The sequence below is a fragment of the Trachemys scripta genome, chromosome 2, assembly GCF_013100865.1.
Source record: "Trachemys scripta elegans isolate TJP31775 chromosome 2, CAS_Tse_1.0, whole genome shotgun sequence".
NCBI classification, from domain to species: Eukaryota; Metazoa; Chordata; order Testudines; family Emydidae; genus Trachemys; species Trachemys scripta.
Window position 1 is genome coordinate 78191154 of NC_048299.1, and position 23213 is coordinate 78214366.

Here is a 23213-nt window from a genome sequence, read left to right on the forward strand (position 1 = left end):
GGAGGGTCACTTGGGGAGGTCACATGCCGCCCCTTGTGTCCCTCCTATGAGGGCAGTACCAGCAAGAAATGATTTCTACTCACACCACTGTAGATTAGCATTAATTTAGCTAGCTCAGGTCCCAGAGCACCAAAGCTGCTGCAGCACAGGATAGTCCCAGGAGTAATTACCCAGGGTTCTGGGCAGGCTTGTACTGCTTGCACTGAAACCTGCACACACCACGGTTTCACTGCTCTGGGACCTGAGCTAGCTAGATTAAAACCAGCTTGTGTGTGGCGACTCAAGCGGTCATCAGAGCCTGTGATCACAGAATAGCCAAGTCATCCAGAGGACTTCCAGTCTGTTGCAGGGAAAGTTCAGAAGTAATGGTGGAGAAGGAGGGTCTAATTAGGAGTTGACAAGTCAGCGAGGCTTCTTCAGTTCTGCCAGGCTATCAGGTTATTCACACACATTATTTCTGTAAGTTTTCTCCTTTAACAATAGTAATTCTGTAGTAGACTAGTAACAGAAGTTATATGGCACTTTAAAGAGGTACTGCAGTCTGACCATATAATTATTAGTCCCAATAAAAAATAGGTAAATAGTCTTAGATTTGTACCTAACAATACACCCATGGTGTGGTGATAACCCCATGTATCAACAAACTGGTGCAGCTGATTTTTCTCCCTATTTTCTCTCCAAAAAATGGAAAATATTTCCTTACAGGCATAATTGTAGGTAGGACCCTGCCAGTGTCAATCATGTTGAAAAGTGAAAAAGTCCAAAATTTAAGATTTTTCAGTGAACAGGGAATTCCAGTCTGTAGGCTGGGAGGGTGAGGCACGATTAGTGAAATATTTGTGCTCAAGACAACATCTGATGCTTCAAGGTGACACTGGACCAATTTCAAAATGAAGTGTCTCAAAATAACAGGGAGGAGATCTGTGCATGAGAGAAAAGACGACGTACCTTTAAGTCAGGTGTGAAAAATAAATTAGACACTTCAGAATAAACATATTCTAAAGAACTTTTTTCAAAAGATCAAGAATGCTTTTAGGAAAATATTTATAGGAGCAAGGAGGGCAGGAGGATGTAGCTAGCACTCAGAAGGAAACCTTAGAACAATAAATGCCTGTGGGAGACTGCTACAGGGACAGATCACACAGTTACTAAAAAGATGGACTAGGTCTGAGCTAGGTTTCTATGTTGAAATTGGGGTAGGGGAGGGATGGGGGATGAATTGTGGTTGGAATCTGTGTACGCTGAAGTATGAAGGCCTAAAGATAAAAGTTTTGTTTCATCAAATATTTGTTTTTCATTACAGATCCAGCTGACCCAATCCCTCAGTTTACAATATAAATTGCTCCCCCTCAATTTCTGACCCGACTGAAGTAATATACAGTAATCACGTGAGAAAAGAATTCAGACTCAGAGTTATTGTATTATATTCTTTTTAATCACTGAAATCACAGCAGGCCAAAAGGTTTGCCATTGCTACAGGCCTTCATTATAAATATTTAACAGCATAGAAGGAAGAAAAAAAAAAAAAAAAAAAAAACCATATTCACATGTAGCCGAGGTTAGTTACACCAACAGCAGTTCTAGTACACGCTCTTCTGGATCTGAGTTTTAAGGCAACAAAAATTAGTACCATTCAGTATTTCAACCTGGATTTACTTTCTGGAGTAGAAAGCAGTGTAATTCCTGTGTGTGCCTGAGTTCAAGTGTGGGTGTATACTGCAGACCAGCTGCATTGGGAATAAGGGTCACTATTAGTACGGGCATAAAAATAGTTCTGGAAGCAAGTTATTCATTCATCTTTGCAGCAAACACTAGAGCATACGGGACACAATCTCTGTGAGGTAACTATCACCTAAAGGCACTAGATTATATATTTTCCACATACGGCAGAAATTATGCCTAACTTCTTTCCTCAGGCTGGCAGGTGGTGCACTCTGCTGCATGATCTCCTGTTTCCCTTTTAGTGGGCTCAGGAATTTTAGTGCTAGAGAAGCCTGAATTTTGATTCTCTTCAGTCAGTTTATTTCCCTATGAGCCCTCTGAAGGGCTGTTTCAAAAAGGTGGGTATTTCCAAAGCCCACCAGAGAACGCAGACTGCTAGATCTGCTTCTCTTAGGTGTACACAACAGTGCCATATAGCCAGTGTCATAGAAAGTGGACTTGCCATGTGATGGGAGTAGGGAAAGTCTTCTGACTCTCACTGTCAGATTTAGATGTTCAGTCAGTCTTTTAGGATGGGGGCAGCATATGTTGTTGACCCAATCCTTCCCTATTGCAATGACATTGACTTCATCAGTGTTACACAATAATGCAGCCCAGTATAAGCAAGGACCACTGAATCCCACATTCACCTATAAAAGCTTGCCTGGAAACCCTAGAGATACTTGCTATCACCATGGTGAGATCTCAGTGGCATAATACACCTGGCAGTTCTATTATACAAAGCACAATCCCCCTGTAACTCCACAGACATACACAAAGACAGAAAAAGGATACACAGTGTTTTGCTTTTGGGGCCTGATACTCCTTGCCCTGAAGTCAGAAGAAGCAGAGCTGTGTCCACTCTATAGAGTGTGTGTGGGGGGAAATCTCAAAAAAATCTGTTAACTAATTTTATGGTAATATGATGAACAATTTCCCCCCACAAAGACCTTTGGCTCCTCCATTACCATAAGCGCCCTGTGTCTCCCACCCAAAACAAGAGCATTGTTTGACAACATGCTTTAAAAAAAAAAAAAAAAAAAATGAGCACCCACTGTTTAAGTTACTTAAACAAAGAGGCCCCAGTATATTTAAATGACCATTTAAAACAAATTGTATACCATTTATTCCCATGCCTGCATCATTTATACATTAAATAATTTTGGCCCTGATCCTGCAAAAACTTGTACACACACACTTTACTTCAGGGTATGTGAGTAGGCCCACTAACTCCAATAAGACAACTCATATACATAAAGTTAAATACAAGCATAACCCTTCAAAGGATAGAGAGATTTCTTAGCATCAGGATCAGTTCGGCAGCCAGCCCACAAGCAGAACTATCGCCAAAGTCAATAGCAGTTCTACATTCAGAGCATCTGCAGGATCAGGCCAACGTGGTGAAGCTATGAAAAAAGGAAAACTGGTAGCAAGCGTAAGTGTTCTTTAAACAAGGACCCAATTCTGCTCCCATTGAAATAAATGACAAATCTCCATTGGATTTCAGTGACACAGGATTGGGCCCTCAGTTTCTTTTAGTAGCCGCTGCAGTTTTGCGAATCTTTTAGACCCTAACTACTTTTCATGCTGTTATTTTAAAAACATACACAAATGTCTTCACTGCAGTTTTTCGTCTTGCTCCAAGTTTTATGCAAAAATCCAAATTTAAGCCAACATCAGTCTTCTAAATAATAGAGAATGTATGTGTTTAAAAGCATGAGCTGAGTTAAAAATCTTTTAAACCTTGGTTTTTGAAAGCAAACCCTAGATATTTTTCATTTAAATAATTATTTGGCTGTAATGAATAATCATATGCAAAATGGAGACTTCAAAACATCCTTTACCCTAAAAGGTAATTAAAAGAGCAAAGCTCTTTCCACACGTAAAGACTAGACTAACTTTCAGAGCATACTGCTGCTTTCAAGAGCTCATTTAACAAAAGATTGCACATGCACATTAAGAGAAGAGAGATGATGTTTATAAGCCATGTAATAAGCCAGAATGTGTCACACTTTTTGTGATAGCTCCATCTTGCTCTTACCTCTCCACAGAGGCAGCTTTAAACTGCTTAAAACCTACTCTTCCTCTCCTGCCAAAATACCCATGGCAAAAGGTACAGGTGGCCCAGGAAAGTCTGCCAGGCTGACCTTGCAGAAGGCTTGTTCTTGCAAAGTGCTGAGTGCCCTCAATTCCCCGTGAAGTCAGTGGGAGGTAGGCTGCTCAGCACCTTGCAGGCTAAGAGTTTCCTGGCATTCTTCCCTTGAGGGAGGTGTTTGAGGACAGGGAGTGGAGCCTCTGACCCCACAGATCTCCATGGTCCCTGAGGAAGGAAATCCACAGTTCCTCAGAGGTCCTGGTCCTCCCTCTCCCCTGACAGCATAGCTTTCAGGTTCCCTGGCCTGCATAAAACCCCCTGGCAGAGACAGGTGCAGACCTGGGGCCACTACTAGCAGCATCAGCACAGGTTCAGATATCCATAGCCTGGGAAGGGGAGAACGTGATGAGGACAAGCTCTTGCCACTACCATCCCTCCAAATCCTGCAGAGTACTTGTAGAGGGAGTTCCATGGGGTTCCAGGGCTAGGAGGAGATGCTGCTGCAAAGGCAGCCCTCTAAACCCGCACACCTTCCAGTGAAATCTGAGGGGAAGAGGGCCTTGGCAAATAAGTAACTCAGAGATGAAAATGTACATCAGACTTTAAAACAACCAGTAAATATCTTCCTCCAAATAACAGGAACAAAAAGTATCTTGAATTCATTCAGACTGACAAAGATCAAACAGTACAAGTTAAAACAGGCAGGTGAGCAATTATTCAGTACACTTTAGCTTCAAAAACACAAACATATACATTCCATTCCCAATTGCTTAATGCTGCCGCCTAGCTCTCTGTAAACACACCAGGAGGAAAAAAAAACGTTCACATCACTCATAATTTATAGAACTTTAACAATGAAAGTAGGACAATCCTCCATTTCCCCAATGATGAGGGCTCTGGGATTGCTCGCATGAGAAACAAGACACCATGTGGAACCGGAGGCTGAATTTTCCATCAGTTCAGAGAAATCTTCTCCAGTGTAACTCAGAGCAGAATGACAGGCCAAGAGAGGCTTTCCACAGAGTAACTTTTCATTCTCTCATTTCCCTCCCCTCTTAGTGTTAGAGAAGAGAGTGTCAGTTTAAACCCAAGAAGAAGCTGCCAATATCTATTGATCAGTAAGTTGTCCTGTACTTGAGTGTCATTGACTAGTTTTCCATGGGTATATTTTTAAATTAACAACAAGCAGACTTCTTGTGAAATGGCTTTTCCTCTGGTCTGACTGCAGCCCAAAATAACCCAATCATCTCTATTCTGCATCACTCAGATGTTGCCCTAAATGACTGAGGAGTCTATTGTGTTTAAAAGAGTCCAGTTCTTGTTAGTGTTTTCACATCTTCCCCACATTATGACCAGAAATGCACGCATACCGGTGGCTTTCGGAAAGTCAGTATCACTAATAAAACTTAGCCATGGGATTACTGATCTCTTGAGGAAGAGCAGTCGTGCCAGGCCTGGCATTTATGCCTCATCCCTATGAAGTTATTCATATATTCTCCGGTCAGAATGCTTTCGTTTACAAGGAATAGTCAGTGATGTTCATTAGTTGCCAATTTACTATAGTTGCTTTCCACCCAAGTACCTTGGCGCAATCTTAGATTGCAACTGCTTTTTTCAAACACCTACTGGGTGTGGCTGCAAGCACTACAGGCTTGGATCCTGTGCAGAGCAGAGCAGCCTCCACTTCCATTACGGTAAATGGAGTCCAGGGTGCTCAGCACCTGGCAGGATTTGGTCCTTACGTTTTACTACACCTGGCTCAGCCTTCTTGTGTATAGCACTGCCGCTGCATCAGCATCCCTCCTGCCCTCCCTCCCCCGGCCGTTGTTCAACAGCTGCATAGTGAGCCCCCCAGTTCCATGTTCTGGTCCTTGTACATCTTGGAGCGGATTCTGCTCCTGCTGAAATCACCAGTAAAAACCCCCCATCGTGCCTCAGAGTCAAGGGCACTAACATAGGAATATTTCTCTCAATACTAGTGCAGTGACTACCAGTCCTTAATAATATTCCTCACTCACTCATCTGGAGGCTGTAAGTCTTTGGGGATATTGGGGCTTCAGAGCTAAACTACCCCACTTGTTCAAAGCTTGCTGAACAGCCCTAACCAACCATCCTTTCTGGCCTTCATTAGAGGACTTGCTTGCCAACCTTATTCCAGTGGCATCGTCCCAAAGGGCAGCAGTCACAATGAAGTACATGCAGAGGCATTCACCTAATGGATGGGTCATAAATATCAGTTTGCTGTGCTCTGTAGGGGTGTTTGCTGATCTGACCAAGCCCTGGGCCAAAATCAGAGTCCAGAGCCTTGCCTGGTTTCTGGCTAGAGCAGGACAGTCAGGGCAAACTGAGGCATCGGATTGGAAACCTGCCCATCACTACTAATCGTATCGTAGTTCTCCCCTGCAGCTGTTAAACCAACACCCTCCCCACTGACTACGCTTGCTTGTGCAACTGATTAAACCCGTGCCTGGCTGAACAATCTCAGCATAAAAATCTGCTATTGCTGGGTTCTGTTTATTTCTACTCACATTGTGGCAAATGAAGATATGTAGTAAGTTGTTAATGCAGATTAATATTTTAAGGTGTTAAAAAACACTCAGCAAAAGTTTCCTCCACTAATCTAGACAATCTTAGAGAGTGTGTGCATAGGAGAGAGAGGAAGAAAGAAAGTGAGGTGGATGAAAGGAGAGTGGGGAGATGTGAAAGTTGCTTGTCTCATGGTCTCCAGGCAAATGGAGCAATCTGCCTGCTTTCTTGCATCCTCTACCACAAGAAACAGGGAACAGCATGATCAATAGCTCTGAAAGAGCCCTATCTGGCCTCACGACAAAGTGACTGCTGCACCTGGAAGTTTGCTGTTGTCATTGGAAATAGTGACAGAAAGTGACTGGCTGGGATGCTGAGAGCTATTGCTTTGTGGGACAAAATGCCCCTCTCATGACATTCGGTGAAGGGGGGGAAAAAAAAACATCAGCTGCCCCCAATTCTGCAAAGTGAAGTTGAGCATGCTCAGCAATTTGTAGGAAGCACTTTCAGGACTGGGCTCTCTCAGTTCTAAGCTAAGGATGGAGGGGGGAGAAATGTATATATCAGAATATCATCAACTGTGAGTCAGATTCTGCCACCGTTAGCTGAGTAATACTTTATTTCTCCATTCGTTTCAGTGGGACTACTCCTGGAGTAAGATACTATTAAATGGGAGTACGAGTGGCAGAATCTGCCCCCCCCCTTTTTTTTTTTTAAACTTCAAGCAGTTAGCTAGCGCCAGAAAGTTGTTATTGGGAGAGATGTTTGGTTGAAGAGTATTGCTACTTTGCTCTGGCTCGTTCCTGGAATGTAGTTACCACTGTTTCGCTAATTTAGTCAGCACTGTTTCATGGTGGATCTTGGAGGAAACTGTACACCATACGATCAAACAGGGTTGAATAAATAGCTTAGCTCTGATGCAAAAGGATTTAGTTAGTATTTAATTAGTCTTCAATACACTTAGGATACGTTGGGGAGGTCAGTTCACAGACACTAAACAGCAGTGGAAACAGCTGGTTTTTTAAATTAAAAAAATTGTACCTGTATACCAGTTTCTGCAAAGCTTTAATACGCACAGTATGTGTACTGTAAATAATACCAATCGCATATTTACCACACACATAGCTGTGTACCCATTGGGAGGCATTTTCTTTGATTAAAAGGCATGGGTGTTTAAAAAGGAAAAACATTTGCCATTTTTGCTTTCTAAACGGAACAAAAAAAATAAGGATCTAATCCTGGAAGCCCTGCTCACGTAAGTAATCCTTATTCATGTGAGCAAATCCATGTGTGTCAACGGGCTTACTCACAAGTTGCAGAGTTAGGCTCTAAATCTGTGCAAACATAAAGCCTTCATCATGCTCTTGAATCTGTTCCCAGAACTCTAAATAGGCACCGTTATGAAACAGGTCTGAGCTGGATAAACACTGTAGAAGTGAGTATTGAGCCCTCTTGACTTGCACCTTTTTCACAGCAGTGCTGATGTCTGCGCTCCATGGATAAAATGAAAGGCTTAGGAAGTGTCTGTGTGCACAGAGCTCTTTTCTAAAGTGACCTTTGCAAGAGATAATGGGAGATAGATTGCCCTCCCGTACATATTTTCAGCATCCAGATCTTTTCAAATGTAATTTGCTGCTCAGACTTTATACAACAAAGTGATCCTAGTGTACCATGCTTATGCACAAGCAGCAGCACAGGTGACCACATTTGCCAAGATGGCTTTGTATCTCTTGCTCCAGTTTTAAAAAAAATAATTGTTGGGATGTGGACATTCAGCAGCCAAGTGAGAGGCCTGGTTTGTTTGTGCTCAGATTGCTATTCTGCGTCACAACCATTTCACAGCTGGGCTGGCATCGGAGTTCTGGGAACAAACTGAAAGGTCTGAATGTGCTTTTATGCACAGAGCCCTTTTTCTAAAGAATTATAAAGATTCTAAGAATCAGTATTAATAAGCTGATATCCTTGGGGGATTTGATGAAACGTGCTTGTCAGAAACCACTTCACAGACTGAAGAAATGTTCTCAGCAGGCAGGTAGAGAGGTCTGTGGCTTATTAATTGTGCATGGCATCATATGAACTCACTGATGTGATAGATGGTTATCCTTCTACTGAAAAATCTTCCCAAGTGAAAGCAAAGAGCTCTTGAGAGTGTAAAAAGGCATGGGAAAATAAATCGACCAGCCTGGAAAACATTACATGTTCAAATAAACGTATTTGTGATATGAGTGGAGCTCACATACATACAAACCTTGAAAAAAATCTAGCTAATGTCTCTGTATCCTCTTACTGTAAATTACTGATTGGGGAAAATGCATACTGGAAATCAACTGGGGAAAAATGTGTACTATAACAAGTCCTCTGACAGGCTAATTCTGGGAATTAGCAGTACTGACTAGTAGTGATGCTGGTACATAGCTGCTGGAGTTGTGCCTTTCTCTATATGCTTCAGGTGACAGGAGTGACAAAGCAAATGTTCATCTAGCGGATAACAGCGATGTCCATCTTCATCATTGAGTTCCATCCCACAATCCTACAAAAAGACCAGAGTGGCTATTAAAATGTATATTTGCTTTCTGCTGCAAGAACCAACTAGTACCTGACACCAGTATTTAAAGGAGATCATATTCTCTAATAAGGACATGAGCACTTAAACTGTTGACAGCTCTTTCAAAATAAGCCCCTAGTACCTAGATTTGTCAGGGCAGGAAAGTATCCATCATAAGCATCTGTAAGATTCAACCTCCAGCACAGTAAGGTTAGTCTGGTTTAGTAGTTTTTCTTTATTACTTAGATCTTATGGCGAGTTATGTCCCTATACATCTTAAATACACTAGCATTTTTCTTAAAATTTCCAGGCTGGATTCACCACTGTTTTACTCCATTGAAGACCCTAGACATATTATGTTGGACATTTTTCAGCAGTTAATAACTGCTGTAGGAACTTAACAACATGAGGTTGCTCTTGCTGATCTGCTGAGTTCCCAAGATACCTGCATATTTTATTTCTTTTTAAAATAGTATTTTTTCACTTTGCCCTTAGAAAGCTGTTGACCCACCTCACAGTGATAACATTCCACGTGGTAATCCTTGTCCATGGACACAACCCGAATGGTCTCATCGGACCCCTGTAAATATTAAAGCAATAAATATATTAAACAGATGGCAGATAAAGGAGGATGTGACACATGGGTTTTGTGAATTTCTTCCTGCAGCAATGTGGATATTGAACAAATGCATGTGGGCCACTGGTAGAAAATCTCAAATAAAGCCTGCCATCTGCAGATCTGCTTTCAGCAAAGCTTCTTCATCAATCTACTGTAGGCATCCCTGGAAAACTGAATATCAGAGACTAAAAGAAAGATTTCTGCTGGCCAAGTCAATCCCAAATGGATACAGAAGGAGTATGTGAAATCCTTCAATATTTCACATTTCTGAGAAAGTGTCAGCATTGTTAACTGATTCTACCAAAAGACACCAAATTAACAAGACTATGGTGAATAAGAACTCAAATCTAGTTGAGAGCACTCCCTCATATGTGGAACACTCTTCAAAATCAACAGCTTGGTATTGACTAAGGGACAAGTTAGTCTGACCTACCAGTAACAGCAATGAAATCTCACAGAAGGTGAAAAGAGCAGATTAACCCAGTGGTAGCAACCTGAACTATCAAGCAAAGGAACTACTGAGTCTCAGACACTGCACTTCAACCTTGGGCCAACAGAGGCTGAGACTGCTGTGAAGGCAACACTCGAGGAAACAACGTACAGCTCTTATGAGCCAGGAGAACATTCAGTCTGACAGAGAGTCAAGCATGAAGGAAAAAATGGCATGATCCTAGGGGTCCCCAGGAAAGCAGTGGAATAAGAATTGTAAGCAATAGCAAAAAAGGTTCTTACCTCAGTTGGCAGAATGGGATGTCCACATGCTGCACATTTTGGAGCTAAAACTCTACAAGAGCAATGAGAAATTACAGTTACACATATACCATCTGTATGAAAGAGGCTTGTATGTTCTGACTAAGAGGTAATCTGCAGTATGTGGTTTTTCACTTTACCTGCAAGGATAGTGGTGTGAAGAGCTTTTCATTCCAAGTGTTTGTTTACAAAATGAACTAACAAACTGGATACCACCATATAGCCCTCATATTGGCTCAAATGGCTGCGCAATCTGCAGTAAACATTACTTATGGAGTAAGTAGTAAATCCCAGGGCCAATCAACAAATTTTTTATACATCCAGGCCATGGAGCATCCGGATCATGGACTTTATCAACAAATATTGTACATGATCCATTGAAAAATGCCATTTATGCCAGTTATATCCTGGTGTGACTGAGAGAATCTGCTCTGATCTGAGGAGCTGCCATTTTGGAATAAACACTTTTGAGAACCTATTTCTGAGGCCGACTCTCAGTACTCTGTTTTCTCTAGAAGGAAAGGGCACCTGTGTTTAGACATGTTTTTCAAAATTGAAAACTTTTAGGAGTGGTGCGCATGGCTAGTTATTCTCAGAAGGAGCCATACCAAGCTGGTAGCTGCAGACCCGCAGATAAAACGGTTACTCACCTTCTCGTAACTGTTGTTCTTTGAGAGATGTTGTTTACATCCATTCCAATCAGGTGTGCGCGTGCTGCGTGCACGGACGTCGGAAAGTTTTTCCCTCAGCAGCTCCCGTTGGGTTGGCTGTGGAGCCCCCTGGAGTGGTGCCTTCATGGCGGGGGATATGACCTTACCGACACGACCCCCCCTTCAGTTTCTTCTTGCCGGCTACTCTGACAGAGGGTGGGTATTGGAATGGATGTGGACATATCTCGAAGAACAACAGTTACGAGAAGATGAGTAGCCGTTTTTTCTTCTTCGAGTGCTTGTTCACGTCAATTCCAGTCAGGTGCCTCCCAAGTTCTACCCCGGAGGTGGGATCGGAGTCAAAGAATTGCTGATTGGAGCGCCGCTCTGCTGAATGCCGCATCATCTTTGGCATGCTGGATGATAGCATAGCGAGTGGTAAGCGTATGCACCGATGACCAACTCGCTGCTCTGCAGATCTCCTGTATCAGGACCTGGGCCAGGAAAGCAGCAGACGAGACTTGTTCCCTTGTGGAACGTGCCATAATAGCAGGGGATGGGACCTTGGCCAGCTCATAACATGTGCGGATATAACCTGTCCAGGCCCTTGAGGAAACGCCCTATCATGGGGTTGGCAAATACGGAACGTCCAGACGCTCCCAGATGGAAGGCTGAGATAGCAGCGAGGTGTACCTTAATGCTGCCAGGCTTTGTTGTTTCAGGTGTAGGAGAAACCCCAGGATGAGTGGTACAGGCACCTGGAGTGGAAGTGTGTGATGCTGGGCAAACCAGCAAGTGAACCTCTTCCACTTAGCTAGATAAGTGGCCCTGGTGGATGGTTTCCTGATGCCTAGTAGGACCTCCCTCACTGGTCCCGAGCGCATGAGTGCCATCCGGTTTAACCATGAAGCTTCCAGGCTGTAAGATGGAAGGACTGGAGGTCCGGGTGGCAAAGGCGTCCGTGGTCCTGTGTGATCAGATCGGGGTAGAGTGGTAGTACGATCGCGGTGTCCACTGACAGCTCCAGAAGCGTGGTGTACCAATGTTGATGGAGCCACGCTGGGGCCAGCAGGACTACCTTTGCCTTGTCTCTGCAGATCTTCAGCAGCACCTTGTGCATGAGTGGGACCGGTGGGAAGGCATACATGAGGCGGTCTCCCCAGGGTAGCAGGAATGTGTCCGAGATCAAACCCGGGCTGTGTTTCTGGAAGGAGAAGAACGTTGGGCACTTTCTGTTGCACCGGGTGGCAAACAAATCGATTTGGCTGGACAGATGGACCACTCGTGATTGCAGAAGGACCTGCTGAGGTGGTCTGCTAGTTCGTTCTACATGCCTGGGAGATAGGACGCCTCCAGGTGAATGGACTGGACTATGCAGAACTCCCATAGCTGGAGGGCTTCCCAACATAGGGGAGAGGACTGGGCTCCACCCTGCTTGTTGATGTAAAACATGGCTGTGGTGTTGTCCATCATCACTGCCACGCATTGGCCTTGCAGTAGGGACTGGAAAGTTTGGCATGCCAGTCGCACCATTCTGAGCTCCCTGATACTGATATGGAGTAAGGGCTCGTTCTCTGACCATAGGCTCTGTGTTCGGAGATCTTCCAGATGTGCCCCACAACCCAGCACTGACACGTCCGTTACCAGGGACGAGGAGGGCTGTGGGCTGTTGAGGGGGGACTCCTGCGCACACCATCCGAGGGTCGAGCCACCAATGGAGGGACTTGATTACTTGCTGTAGCACCGTCACGACTGAGTCTAGGCTGATGCGTCCCAGGCGATAAGCCAAAGCGAGCCAAGCTTGGAATGGCCTGAGCCTCAGCCTGGCATACCGGACCACGTAAGTGCAGGCTGCCATGTGGCCGAGGTGTCTCGGGCATCCCCTTGCTGTAGTGGTCAGGTACCGCCTGAGGTTTTGAATAATGTCTGTTATGACTTGGAATCGGGTCTCTGGCAGGAATGCCCTTGCCTGTACCGAGTCCAGCACCGCCCTGATGAATTCTATTCTTTGGATCGGTGACAAGGTTGACTTGTTCACATCAAGGAGGAGTCCCAGTCCCTGGCGGTCGGCGGAATCGAGACCGGGGTCTGCCAAAAGGTCTTTATGTTGTTTTGAACAGTCTTGATCAAAGGCAGAGCTACCAGTGATGGACCTTGAGGAGTGAGAATATCACCATAGGGTCCTTGGCCTCGACCACCACCTCTGCTTGCAACCCCACGTTGCGGGCAATTCGCCTAAGGAGGTCCTGATGTGCCCTATGGTAAATTGGAGGAGGGCCCAAAGCTCACGCCCCTGCCACAGCTTCATCACCTCCACCTCACACTGCCCTGCCAGAGTCTCGCTACGTGCCGGACTCAATGGTCCCTCTGGGGCACCGAAGTTAATGGCACCGACTCATGCCCACATTGCACTGGGTCGTTTCTGGGGTGCGCCCGTGCATCCCCTGACAGTCCCACGGTTTTCGGGGCCGTTGAGAGCCCCCTTTTGCCCTTCTTGAGTCGCTTGTGCGGCACTGCAGAAATTGAGCAGTGCTGGGCTGCTATTCCTGGCTGCAGTGCCGGGGAGCACCGGTGCCAAGGGTCTCTTGCGCTAGAGTCCTTCCTCGGTGCCGTGTCATGTACGGATGCCGGAGCACTCTGTACGGACGTGCTCGGTGCCAATCTTGGTGGTCCGCAGCCGGCTGTGGGTGGAGAGTGGATTCCATTAAAAGTGGTTTTAGGCGGAAATCATGCTCCTTCTTGGTTCTTGGCCGAAAAGCCCTGCAGATTTTCCACCTCTCCGTTTGGTGCGCCTCCCCCAGACACTTTAAGCAAGAGTTGTGGGGGTCACTGATGGGCATAGGCTTATTGCAAGCACTGCAGGGCTTAAAGCCTTGGGCATGCCCCAGAGCCCAAGGGGGAGTGTTAGGGATTGGGGAGAGACCCCGCTCCCAACCTACTATCTAAACTATCTATACAACTATGTACTAAATTAACTATAACATTAACTTGAAACTCAAATGACTAACAGGAGAACACCAAGGGAGCACTTGCTGAGCAAGTGAGCACTGTTCCAACGGCCGTCACGTATGGTAAGAAGGAACTGAAGGGGAGGGGGGTCGGGTCGGGTCGGCAGGATCATATATCCAGCGCCAGGAAGGTGCCACTCCAGGGGGCTCCACAGCCGACCCGATGGGAGCTGCTAAAGGAAAAAGTTTCCGACGTCCGTGCATGCGGCACACGCTCACCTGATTGGAATTGATGTGAACAAGCACTCGAAGAAGAACAGAGCAGTTTCTATCACTAGGTCATACAAGCCATTTTTAACGGCTCATGTACACTGTAATAGTAGAGTGCCAGCTCTTCTATTGTTAAGGTAGGAAATTGCTTTCTGTTTAAAGGCGATCCGGATGTTTAAAAATTTCATGGTCTGGCTCTAGGATTTATTTTTTCATCTACAAGTACTATTTACTGCAGATTATTTAGCCATTCAGAGGTAGATTTCAGGTTGAAGAAGTCCTTGAAAGAACAGTGAACCCCACTTAAATAAGGACTAGGAAGTAGGAATAGGATAGCATTGCATTGCATTATCTGTCTGAAAACAAAAAAGTAGCAATCGTTTAAAATGGCTACTCAGAGAGGTGGAAGTGGGGACAGGGGAAATCAGACACAGGAATAATCCATGCACAGACATATTAAAAGACCTGGGGCCCGATTTCATTGCAGTGGGGCATGTTCAAGCTTGAATAGTGTTTTGGGTGGGTTCAAATCGTTTCAAGTGCAAGGGAGTATGCATTACTTTATAGTAATAGTTATATCTACGAGAAATTAAAACTTTAGCACAAGTGCAACGTAAGGCAATTCTGTGGAGCACCTTAGAGCAGGATTATTGTATATTTCAATATCCTCCTTGATCATAAGAGGAATCAGGCAGCAGAATTGAGTAAGCGAATGGCTCAAAGTGTATGTCAACTGGTAGATCTAACATTACCTATGACAGTGGCTCTTTAATCTCCCTAGATGGTACATTACTAGTGATTTGCAAGTAGATTTTTTTAGGATATATCATTTGTTTAATTAACTAACCATATAAAAAGGTGGATACTAACCCTCACCCTCCAAAAAAACCCACCACCACCACACACACATATGTTCAGCACTAACATCCTAATCATATTTGGTTCTTACAAGCCAGAGTCAGCCCCTGGTGTAACAAAGTGCAGCTCCCATTGGCTTCAAAGGAATTTACCGGTACTTCAGGGCTGATTTAGTTCTTATACCTTTAAAGCAGTTTACAAACATTAGCTAACTGAACCATACATTTCCCCTGACAGATAGGTGAATATTACATCAATTTTGCAGATGGTGTTAAGTGACTTACCCAAGGCCACAGAGGAAGTCAGTGGCAGAAGGAAGGGAAGAGGTCAGGAGTTCCTAGCACCCAGTCCCATGCTCATTACACTAGTCCATACACCCACACTATTTTGAAGGTTGAATTAGTGGGTTTTCGACTAGGTTTACTTAGCTGTTTACTTTGTTCTTACTTGTGGTAATCTCTGACACAGTAGATTTTGTTCTCCGTGTCTACAGTGAATGGCACTCCATCCAGACATTCATTACAGATCACACAACGGAAGCAGCCTGGATGGTATGATTTCCCTAGAGCCTGCAGGATCTGCAATAAAGCAGAGACAGAAGAGAGCTCATGGACAGGCATTAAAAGATGAGAGTATAGCAGTAGGAGCATACTACCGACCACCTGGCCAGAATAGTGACGGTGACTGTGAAATGCTAAGGGACATTAGAGAGGCTACAAAAACAGAAAACCCAATAATAATGGGGGACTTCAACTATTCTCATATTCACAGGGTACACATCACCTCAGGATGGGCTGCAGAAATAAAATTTCTAATCACCATTAATGACTGTTTCTTGGAGCAGCTAAGTCCTGGAAGGGGAGAGGCAATTCCTGATTTTGTCTTAAGTGGTACACAGGATCTGATCCAAGAGGTGAATATAGCTGAACAGTTGAGTAATAACAACCATAATATAATTAAATTTAATATCTTTGTAAGGGGGGGGGGAAATACCAAAGAAACCCACCACAGTAGCATTTCACTTCAAAAAGGGGAACTACAGAAAAAAGAAGAAGCTAGTTAAACAGAAATTAAAAGAAATAGTCACAAGAGTGAAATGCCTGCATGCAGCATGGAAACTTTTAAAAATACCATAAGACAGACTCAAATTAAACGTATAACCTAAATTAAAAAAAAAAATAAAACCAGTAAGAGGATAAAAAAATGCCACCAGGGCTAAACAGAGTAAAAGAGGTGTTTACAGGAGAAAAAAAATACTTTAAAAAATTGGAAATCATATCCTGCTGAGGAAAATAGAAAGGAACATAAACTCTGGCAAATCAAGTGTAAAAGTATAATTAGGTAGGCCAAAAAATAATTTGAAGAGCAACTAGAAACAAAAAAACCACAAAAACTAACAGCACATTTTTTTTTTTTAAGTACAACAGAAGCAGGAAGCCTGCCAAACAATCAGTGGGGGCCACTGGACGATCGAGGTACTAAAGGAGAACTCAAGGAAGACAAGGCCATTGTGGAGAAGCTAAATGAATTCTTCACATCGGTCTTCACTGCAAAGGATGTGGGGAAGATACCCACATTAGAGCTATCCTCGGGGAGGGGGAGAGGGGGACAAAATCTGAAGTACTGCCCCACACTGATGCATAAATAGAAGAGATTTTGAACAAATTAATAAATTAAACATTAATAAGTTGGGTGAATATCACCTGGTGAGAGTTCTGAAGGAACTCAAATGTGAAACCACAGAACTATGTAACCTATTGCTTAAATCAGCCTTTATACCAGATGATGGGAGAATAGCTAATGTAATGCCAATTTTTTTAAAAAGGCTCCAGAGGCAATCCTGGCAATTATAGGCTGGTAAGCCTAACTTCAGTACCAGGCAAATTGGTTGAAAAGATAATAAAGGACAGAATTGTCAAACACAGAGATGAACTCTATGTTGGGAAGGGTCAACATGGCTTTTGTAAAGGGAAATCCTCATCAATCTATTAGAATTCTTTGAGGGTGTCAAACATGTGGACAAGGGAAATAGTGTACTTGGAATTTTAGAAACTTTTGACAAGGTCCCTCACCAAAGGCTCTTAAGCCAACTAAGCAGTCATGTGATAAGAGGGAAGGTCCTCTCATGGATCAGTAACTGGTTAAAAGATACGAAACAAAGGGTAGGAATAAATGGCTACGTTTTTTAGTGGAGAGAGGTAAATAGCAGAGTCTCCCCAAGAATCTGTCCTGGGACCAGTGCTGTTCAACATATTCATAGAAATAGGGGTAAACCCCAAAGGTGGCAAAGATTGCAGATGATACAAAATTACTCAAGAAAGATAAGTCTAAAGCAGGATATGAGGAGTTAAAAAGGAACTTCACAAAACTGGGTAACTGGGCAACAAAATGGCAGATGAAATTCAGTGTTGATAAATGCAAAGTAATGCACATTGGAAAACATAATCCCAATTATACATACAAAATGATGGGGTCTAAATTATCTGTTACTACTCAAGAGAAATCTTGGAGTCATTGTGGATAGTTCTCTGGAAACATGTGCTCAATGTGCAGCGGCAGTCAAAAGAGCTAATAAAATGTTAGGCACTATTAGGAAAGGGATAGAAAATATAATGCCACTATATAAATCCATGGTGTGTCCACACTTGGAATACTGAGTGCAGTTCTCATCGTCCCATCTTAAAAAGGCTATTTTGGAATTGGAAAAAGTACAGAGAAGGGCAACAAAAATGATTAGGGGTATGGAACCGCTTCCATATGAAGAAAGATTAAAGAGACTGAGGCAGTTCATCTTAGAAAAAAGACGACTAAGAGGGGATAAAATAGAGGTCTATAAAATTACAACTGATGTGGAGAAAGTGAATAAAAAAGTGTTATTTACCCCTTCACATAACCCAATGAAATTAATAGGCAGCAGGTTTAAAACAAACAAAAGGAAGTACTTCTTCACACAACACACAGTCACCCTGTGGAACTCATTGCCAGGGGATGTTGTGAAGACCAAAAGTATAACTGAGTTAAAAAAAGAATTAGATAAGTTCATGGAGGATAGGTCCATCAACAGCGATTAGCCAAATGGTCAGGGACGCAACCCTATGCTCTACCTGTTAGTCTTAAAGGTGCCACAGGACTCTCTGTTGCTTTTAACCCTATGCTCTGGGTGTCCCTAAATATCTGACTGCCAGACACTGGGACTGGATGACATAGGATGGATCACTGGATAAATTGCCCTGTTATGTTCACTCCCTCTGAAGCATCTGGCACTGGCCACTGTCAGAAGACAGGATACTGAGCTAGATGGACCATTGGTCTGACCCAGTATAGACATTCTTATGTGTTTATGAAAATAATATACTTATGACATTACATCAGACAATGGTGCAGTGTCATCGGAAATACTATGTCCTGTTTCAGTAATTTAATTATAAGAATGATTTAGTAGAGATAGAAATGGTCCATAGAAGAGAGCTGGGATCTACATATAGCAAGAAATTAAAAAGACTAGAATTATTTAGCTGGAAAGAAGAGTTGGCAGGGGCTAGATTTAGGAGTTTCAAAATTACAAAAGTCAAAGGGAAAAAGTGACTGATTTTTCCTTTAAACTCTGTCTGAAACCTTAAGGATATGGGGACCCTGCCTAATTAAAGGACAGGAAATACAGAGCCAACAAAAGAAAATACCTCTTTCCACTCTTCTGCAACAGGCGAGACTCATGTAGCAAAGAGAGGACCAGCAAAGTAACAGATACTATAGTTCAGCCCCCAGCCCACCAATGCCCTATCTGCCCCCAGCTCAATGGGCTGCAGGAAGCCATGCTCTCATGCAATGGGTGTGGACAGGAACATCAATAAACAGCCGCAGGAGTTCATAAAAAGTCAAAGTCAGTGTGTTTTTAAATGTCCTGCTCTTCAAAGCAAAGTTCATTTTGACCCGACACTGAAAACACGTCTGTGCGACAAACATGAACGATGCTAGTTTTGCTTCCTGGCAATGACAAGCCAGAGGATTAGGGTTCTTTCACTGTCATAAGTCATCACACCAGCTAGACTAACAGATCAAATGAGGTGATCCTATATATGAATTTCTTTTGCCCTGGAGACATCATTCAAAATGCTGTTTTCTTTCTGAGGCAAGCATCACTTACCATGTCCATTATCAAATGACCACAAATGAAACACCTGTCAGCTGACTGCTGGAAACCTGAATACTGCAAGGAGAAAAAAATTGGCTTTACATTTTACAAGGCTGGGTAACACACACACTTTGAGTGATCTGCCTTACTCTGCTCAACATTTCTTATGAAGCAAAACTTCCTTTTCTTTAGTCTGAACAAATATTGGGCAGGCCTTCATTAGAATATCTCAAAGTTACAGGGTCATATTTTCAAAGTTAAAAGGGTCTGTAAGTTCCCATAACACTAGTGTGCTAATTTAAGTTTAAATTTAATTTAACATATGTGGGCAAATATCAGATTTGCACATGTAAATCAGGGCAATCCATATGTGCTTATTTGACCATCATGTGTGCCCAAATATCGTGTGTTTATTATGCATATACATCTTGTATTTGTATGTGTAAATTAGGTGCCCACAGATAGAACCTGGCCTAACTTGAAATCTGGCCCACAATCTCACTAGGTTAATAAATGTAAACTTGGAGGGCCAAATTCTACCTTCAGTTATGCTGATATAAATGTGGCGTGAATACCACTGAAGTCAGTGGCACTGTCCCAGCTTAATGCTGGTATAATTCAGAATAGAATTTGGCCCAGAGGATTATTTTTGCCAAGAACTAAACATATGGACCTGATTCTCAATTACACTAATGCCACTTTTACACCACTGCCACCAAATATAATGGACATCCACTTTAAGGCTGCCTTACATACCGTGACTAGCAGAAAGGGTTTTAGTCTAAATGAGCATCGAGCCCACCAAGTATTTTTAATATATTTAATTAGACTGTACATTTTGCAATGCCTGGATTATTAACATCTATTGTTTTTAAATTACATGACAGAGAAAAAGAAAACCGACTCCTCTTCTCCGCAATAGCAATCGCGGGGGTTGATCAATAAGACAGCACTTTGGGGAAGAGGGGGGAAGCAGAATGAACACACTCACTCGCTAACTAACATTTAACTAACAACGAATAACCAACAAACTAATTCTTAAAACAACACAAACAAAAATACAAAACAAAACAAATCACCCTCCCAAAAGTCTTAGTTTACGGGTGTTTAACTAATGTTTCATTAACTTATTTTTCATACTCTTTTTTTTCTCCTTTACATGCTGACTTTTCTTGTGTTTCCAAGAACTGGCTGTCTCTCTGCCTGGAGTCCAAAATCATTTCTGTATTCTAAGGCTATTGCTGCATTTTTGTGCCACCCAGATGCACCTACATAGGGATCACCAACCACTCCATACATGACCAGAGGGGCTGCTTCTAGAGCAATGTTGTTCACATAGTTCAGACCAGGACCCAAAGTAAGGGTCTGGTCCAAAGCCCATTGAGGTCAATGGACTTTGTAACAGGCCCTTTGTAACACAGCCATGTGAAAGAGCCGCAGAAGTCTTAATGTTGTTTCAGTGTGTTGTTATGCAGTGCACCTAAGTCAGATAGGTATTTAATAAATATTTTTAAGCACTGCTCGCCCTACTCTGTCCACATGAGGGTGTCTCATCTCTCTCAGAAATGCCCAGTCAGAGAAACTTGATAGGAAGGGGAAAATCTGTTCCTCGCTTGTTTCTCTCTCTCCATTTATCATGCCCTCATCCTCACCATATCTGAACACACAACCCAATCCCTTCCTGGTGAATGCTGCTTGTTGCCATTCTTTTGCTGAAATGTCAGTTTTTGGATTGTGTGAGTTGCTTGCATTACAGTTTCTCTGAGTTACAGCATGCAAGTTGCAACGGGAGAGGCACAGGAAAGCAATGCACTCACCAGAAAGTCTTCTTCACAGAACACCTTTCCATTAACAAAATAAAAGGCTTTTCCTCTCAGTTTTCGACCTAGGAAGAAACAAGAGGAGAGAGAAAAAAAAGTTAGTAAATGGATGAAAAAAATACTACCAAAAGCTGGTAAAAGAGATGCATTTGGGGCAGTGTCTGTCTTTTTGTTCTCTGTTTGTGCAGCACCTAGCACAAATTGGGCACTAGTTCTTGACTAGTGCTCCTAGGTCCTATGGTCATGATGATAATAATAATGATGATTATGATTACTATTATTATCCAACTGAGCTGAATGCTAGAAACAAGGGTGGTTTCAACAATGAGAGTTTCACATTCCACGTGGAATCTCAACACCCTTTTATTGAATAAAACGTACCTAAGAAACGACCTCAGCACAACATACTGTTTAATGCCACAAAATACCATCTCCCACACTCATCTCTGAAACTAAGTGAGAGAGGGAGTTCTAGGATCCTGCATGGAGCAGTGGGATAGTTTGCTGATTCACTCGGGAAGCCACTGCTGGTGAGTGGTTAGGTAAATAAGGGTGTGTGCACAGGGGTTTACCTATACTAGATTTTATTTCTTTAAAATTTCCATCAGTGCTATTCCACCAGTGGGAGCTCTTCTTTAGGTGGACTAAGCACTGGCAGCTGCCGGCATTTTAAACACCACATTGTTTGGACCTGCTCTGACCAGAGTTAAGCACCACAATGACTAAACGCCTGTGACTGGACTATACTAGCACTCCCATTATTGCTATTGCCATGGGAGTTGCGCTGGTGCTAGCAATGATATGATTTTTTTTTCCCGGGGGAAAAAAGAGCTTTTTTTGTATTCATTTTTAGAGTACCTCTTGTGTCTCTTTACAATCCACTTTCCTCGATAAGGCTGTGACACTATCTTCTAAAGTAGCAGCTGATCTGCTTGTGTATCTGTCTGAGGTAAAATGTTACAAAACCTGCTGATAATTCCAAGGAGGAACTGTGCAGCCAGCATTCCTGATTAGAAGGAATATGGCCAGAGTCTGATTTCAGGCACATACATGGAACTTTGGCAAGGAAAAGGTAGTATAATTCTGGGAGCAGAATGTACAACATCCCATTTGATACATTGCATAGGGTAAATACTGTCCAAGAAAACAAATATTGCCAGATTATTGTATGTTGCTGTGCTTACAGCATAAGCTCCTAGGCATAGGATTTATGTTTTCCTTTAGGTTCTACACAGCACGAAACACATTGTTGGCACTCTCGAAATAATAATGCTACTCACTGTAACATACAGAATTAACAAAGGAAGACAACAGAATGAAGCAACATAATTAGAGTGTAATCTGTTTTAAGGTGTGTACACCAGAGGGCGCTTTCAGACAGGCCAGAAAACACCATGTACTACTAGTTAGGAAATCAAATGCTTGTACAGAGATCAAGGTGAAATCCTGGCCCTATTGAGGTCCATGGAAATTTTGCCAGGATTTCACCCTTTGTCTTTAGTGCTTAATCTGGAGGAGGGCAAAGAAGGGCAAAGAATATTGCAGACGCATTTCTTGAAAAGTCAGCCACTATTTGCACATGCAGCAGCCAATTTTATCATCAGCATAGACAAGTAACAAGCGCATTTTAAGGGACTAGCTATGATATAAGAGCCATAGGGTTTTTTGTCACACTTAAGGACAACTGAGTTACGATAGGTTTTTATTGCCAGGTGGGATGGGAAAACACAGCTTGATAACTACGTTAGGGAATGATGTTCCAGTTTAGCTCTTAGCCTGGGCCCAAAAGACTCTTCAGCAAGGTCAAATAGTGAAAACAGACATCATGTTTCAAAATCCCACTGGGTAGTAGCCTGTCAAACTACAGTGTTTGTCTGTCTGTCTGTTGCGGGGGAGGGAGGGAAAAGTGCATGCTTGCATGCAACACACATTTATGTGAACAAACACGAGTTTGCACTCTGGGTACAAGCAGAATTTAATGATGCAGCTCACTTTGACAATTTGACTGTCCAAATCAACTAGCATGGATAGGGTTACCATATCTAATAAATAAAAAAAAAAGAGGACCCTCCACGGGCCCTGTCCCCGCCCATTTCCCCACCCCCAGCCCCGCCCCAACTCCGCCCCCTCCTCCCTCCCACTCCCAGCCACGGGGAAAGGGCTGCCCGAGCGCTACCGGCTTCACGGTTTGCCGGGCAGCCCCCAGACCCTGAGCCCCCGGCCGGCGCTTCCCCAGCGCAGCTGGAGCCCGGGAGGGGAAGTGCCCAGCCGGGGGCGCAGGGTCTGGAGGCTGCCCGGC

At 43.3% G+C, this 23213-nt stretch overlaps 1 protein-coding gene across 2 annotated transcripts in view; it reads right to left on the reverse strand.

Annotated features, from left to right (window-relative positions):
* Nucleotides 1–2742: 2742 nt before the first annotated feature.
* The window catches only part of LIMD1 (LIM domains containing 1), a 58949-nt gene continuing 38478 nt past the window's right edge, over nucleotides 2743–23213 (reverse strand). For both annotated transcript variants that reach the window (XM_034760972.1, XM_034760971.1), the window contains 6 exons: nucleotides 20912–20979; nucleotides 19107–19169; nucleotides 15410–15540; nucleotides 10219–10270; nucleotides 9379–9447; nucleotides 2743–8852 (listed from right to left, as the gene is read on the reverse strand). In XM_034760972.1, the coding sequence (XP_034616863.1) occupies nucleotides 8715–8852; nucleotides 9379–9447; nucleotides 10219–10270; nucleotides 15410–15540; nucleotides 19107–19169; nucleotides 20912–20979 (521 nt within the window). In that variant the 3' untranslated portion in view covers nucleotides 2743–8714. The remainder of the gene's footprint in view (nucleotides 8853–9378; nucleotides 9448–10218; nucleotides 10271–15409; nucleotides 15541–19106; nucleotides 19170–20911; nucleotides 20980–23213) is intronic.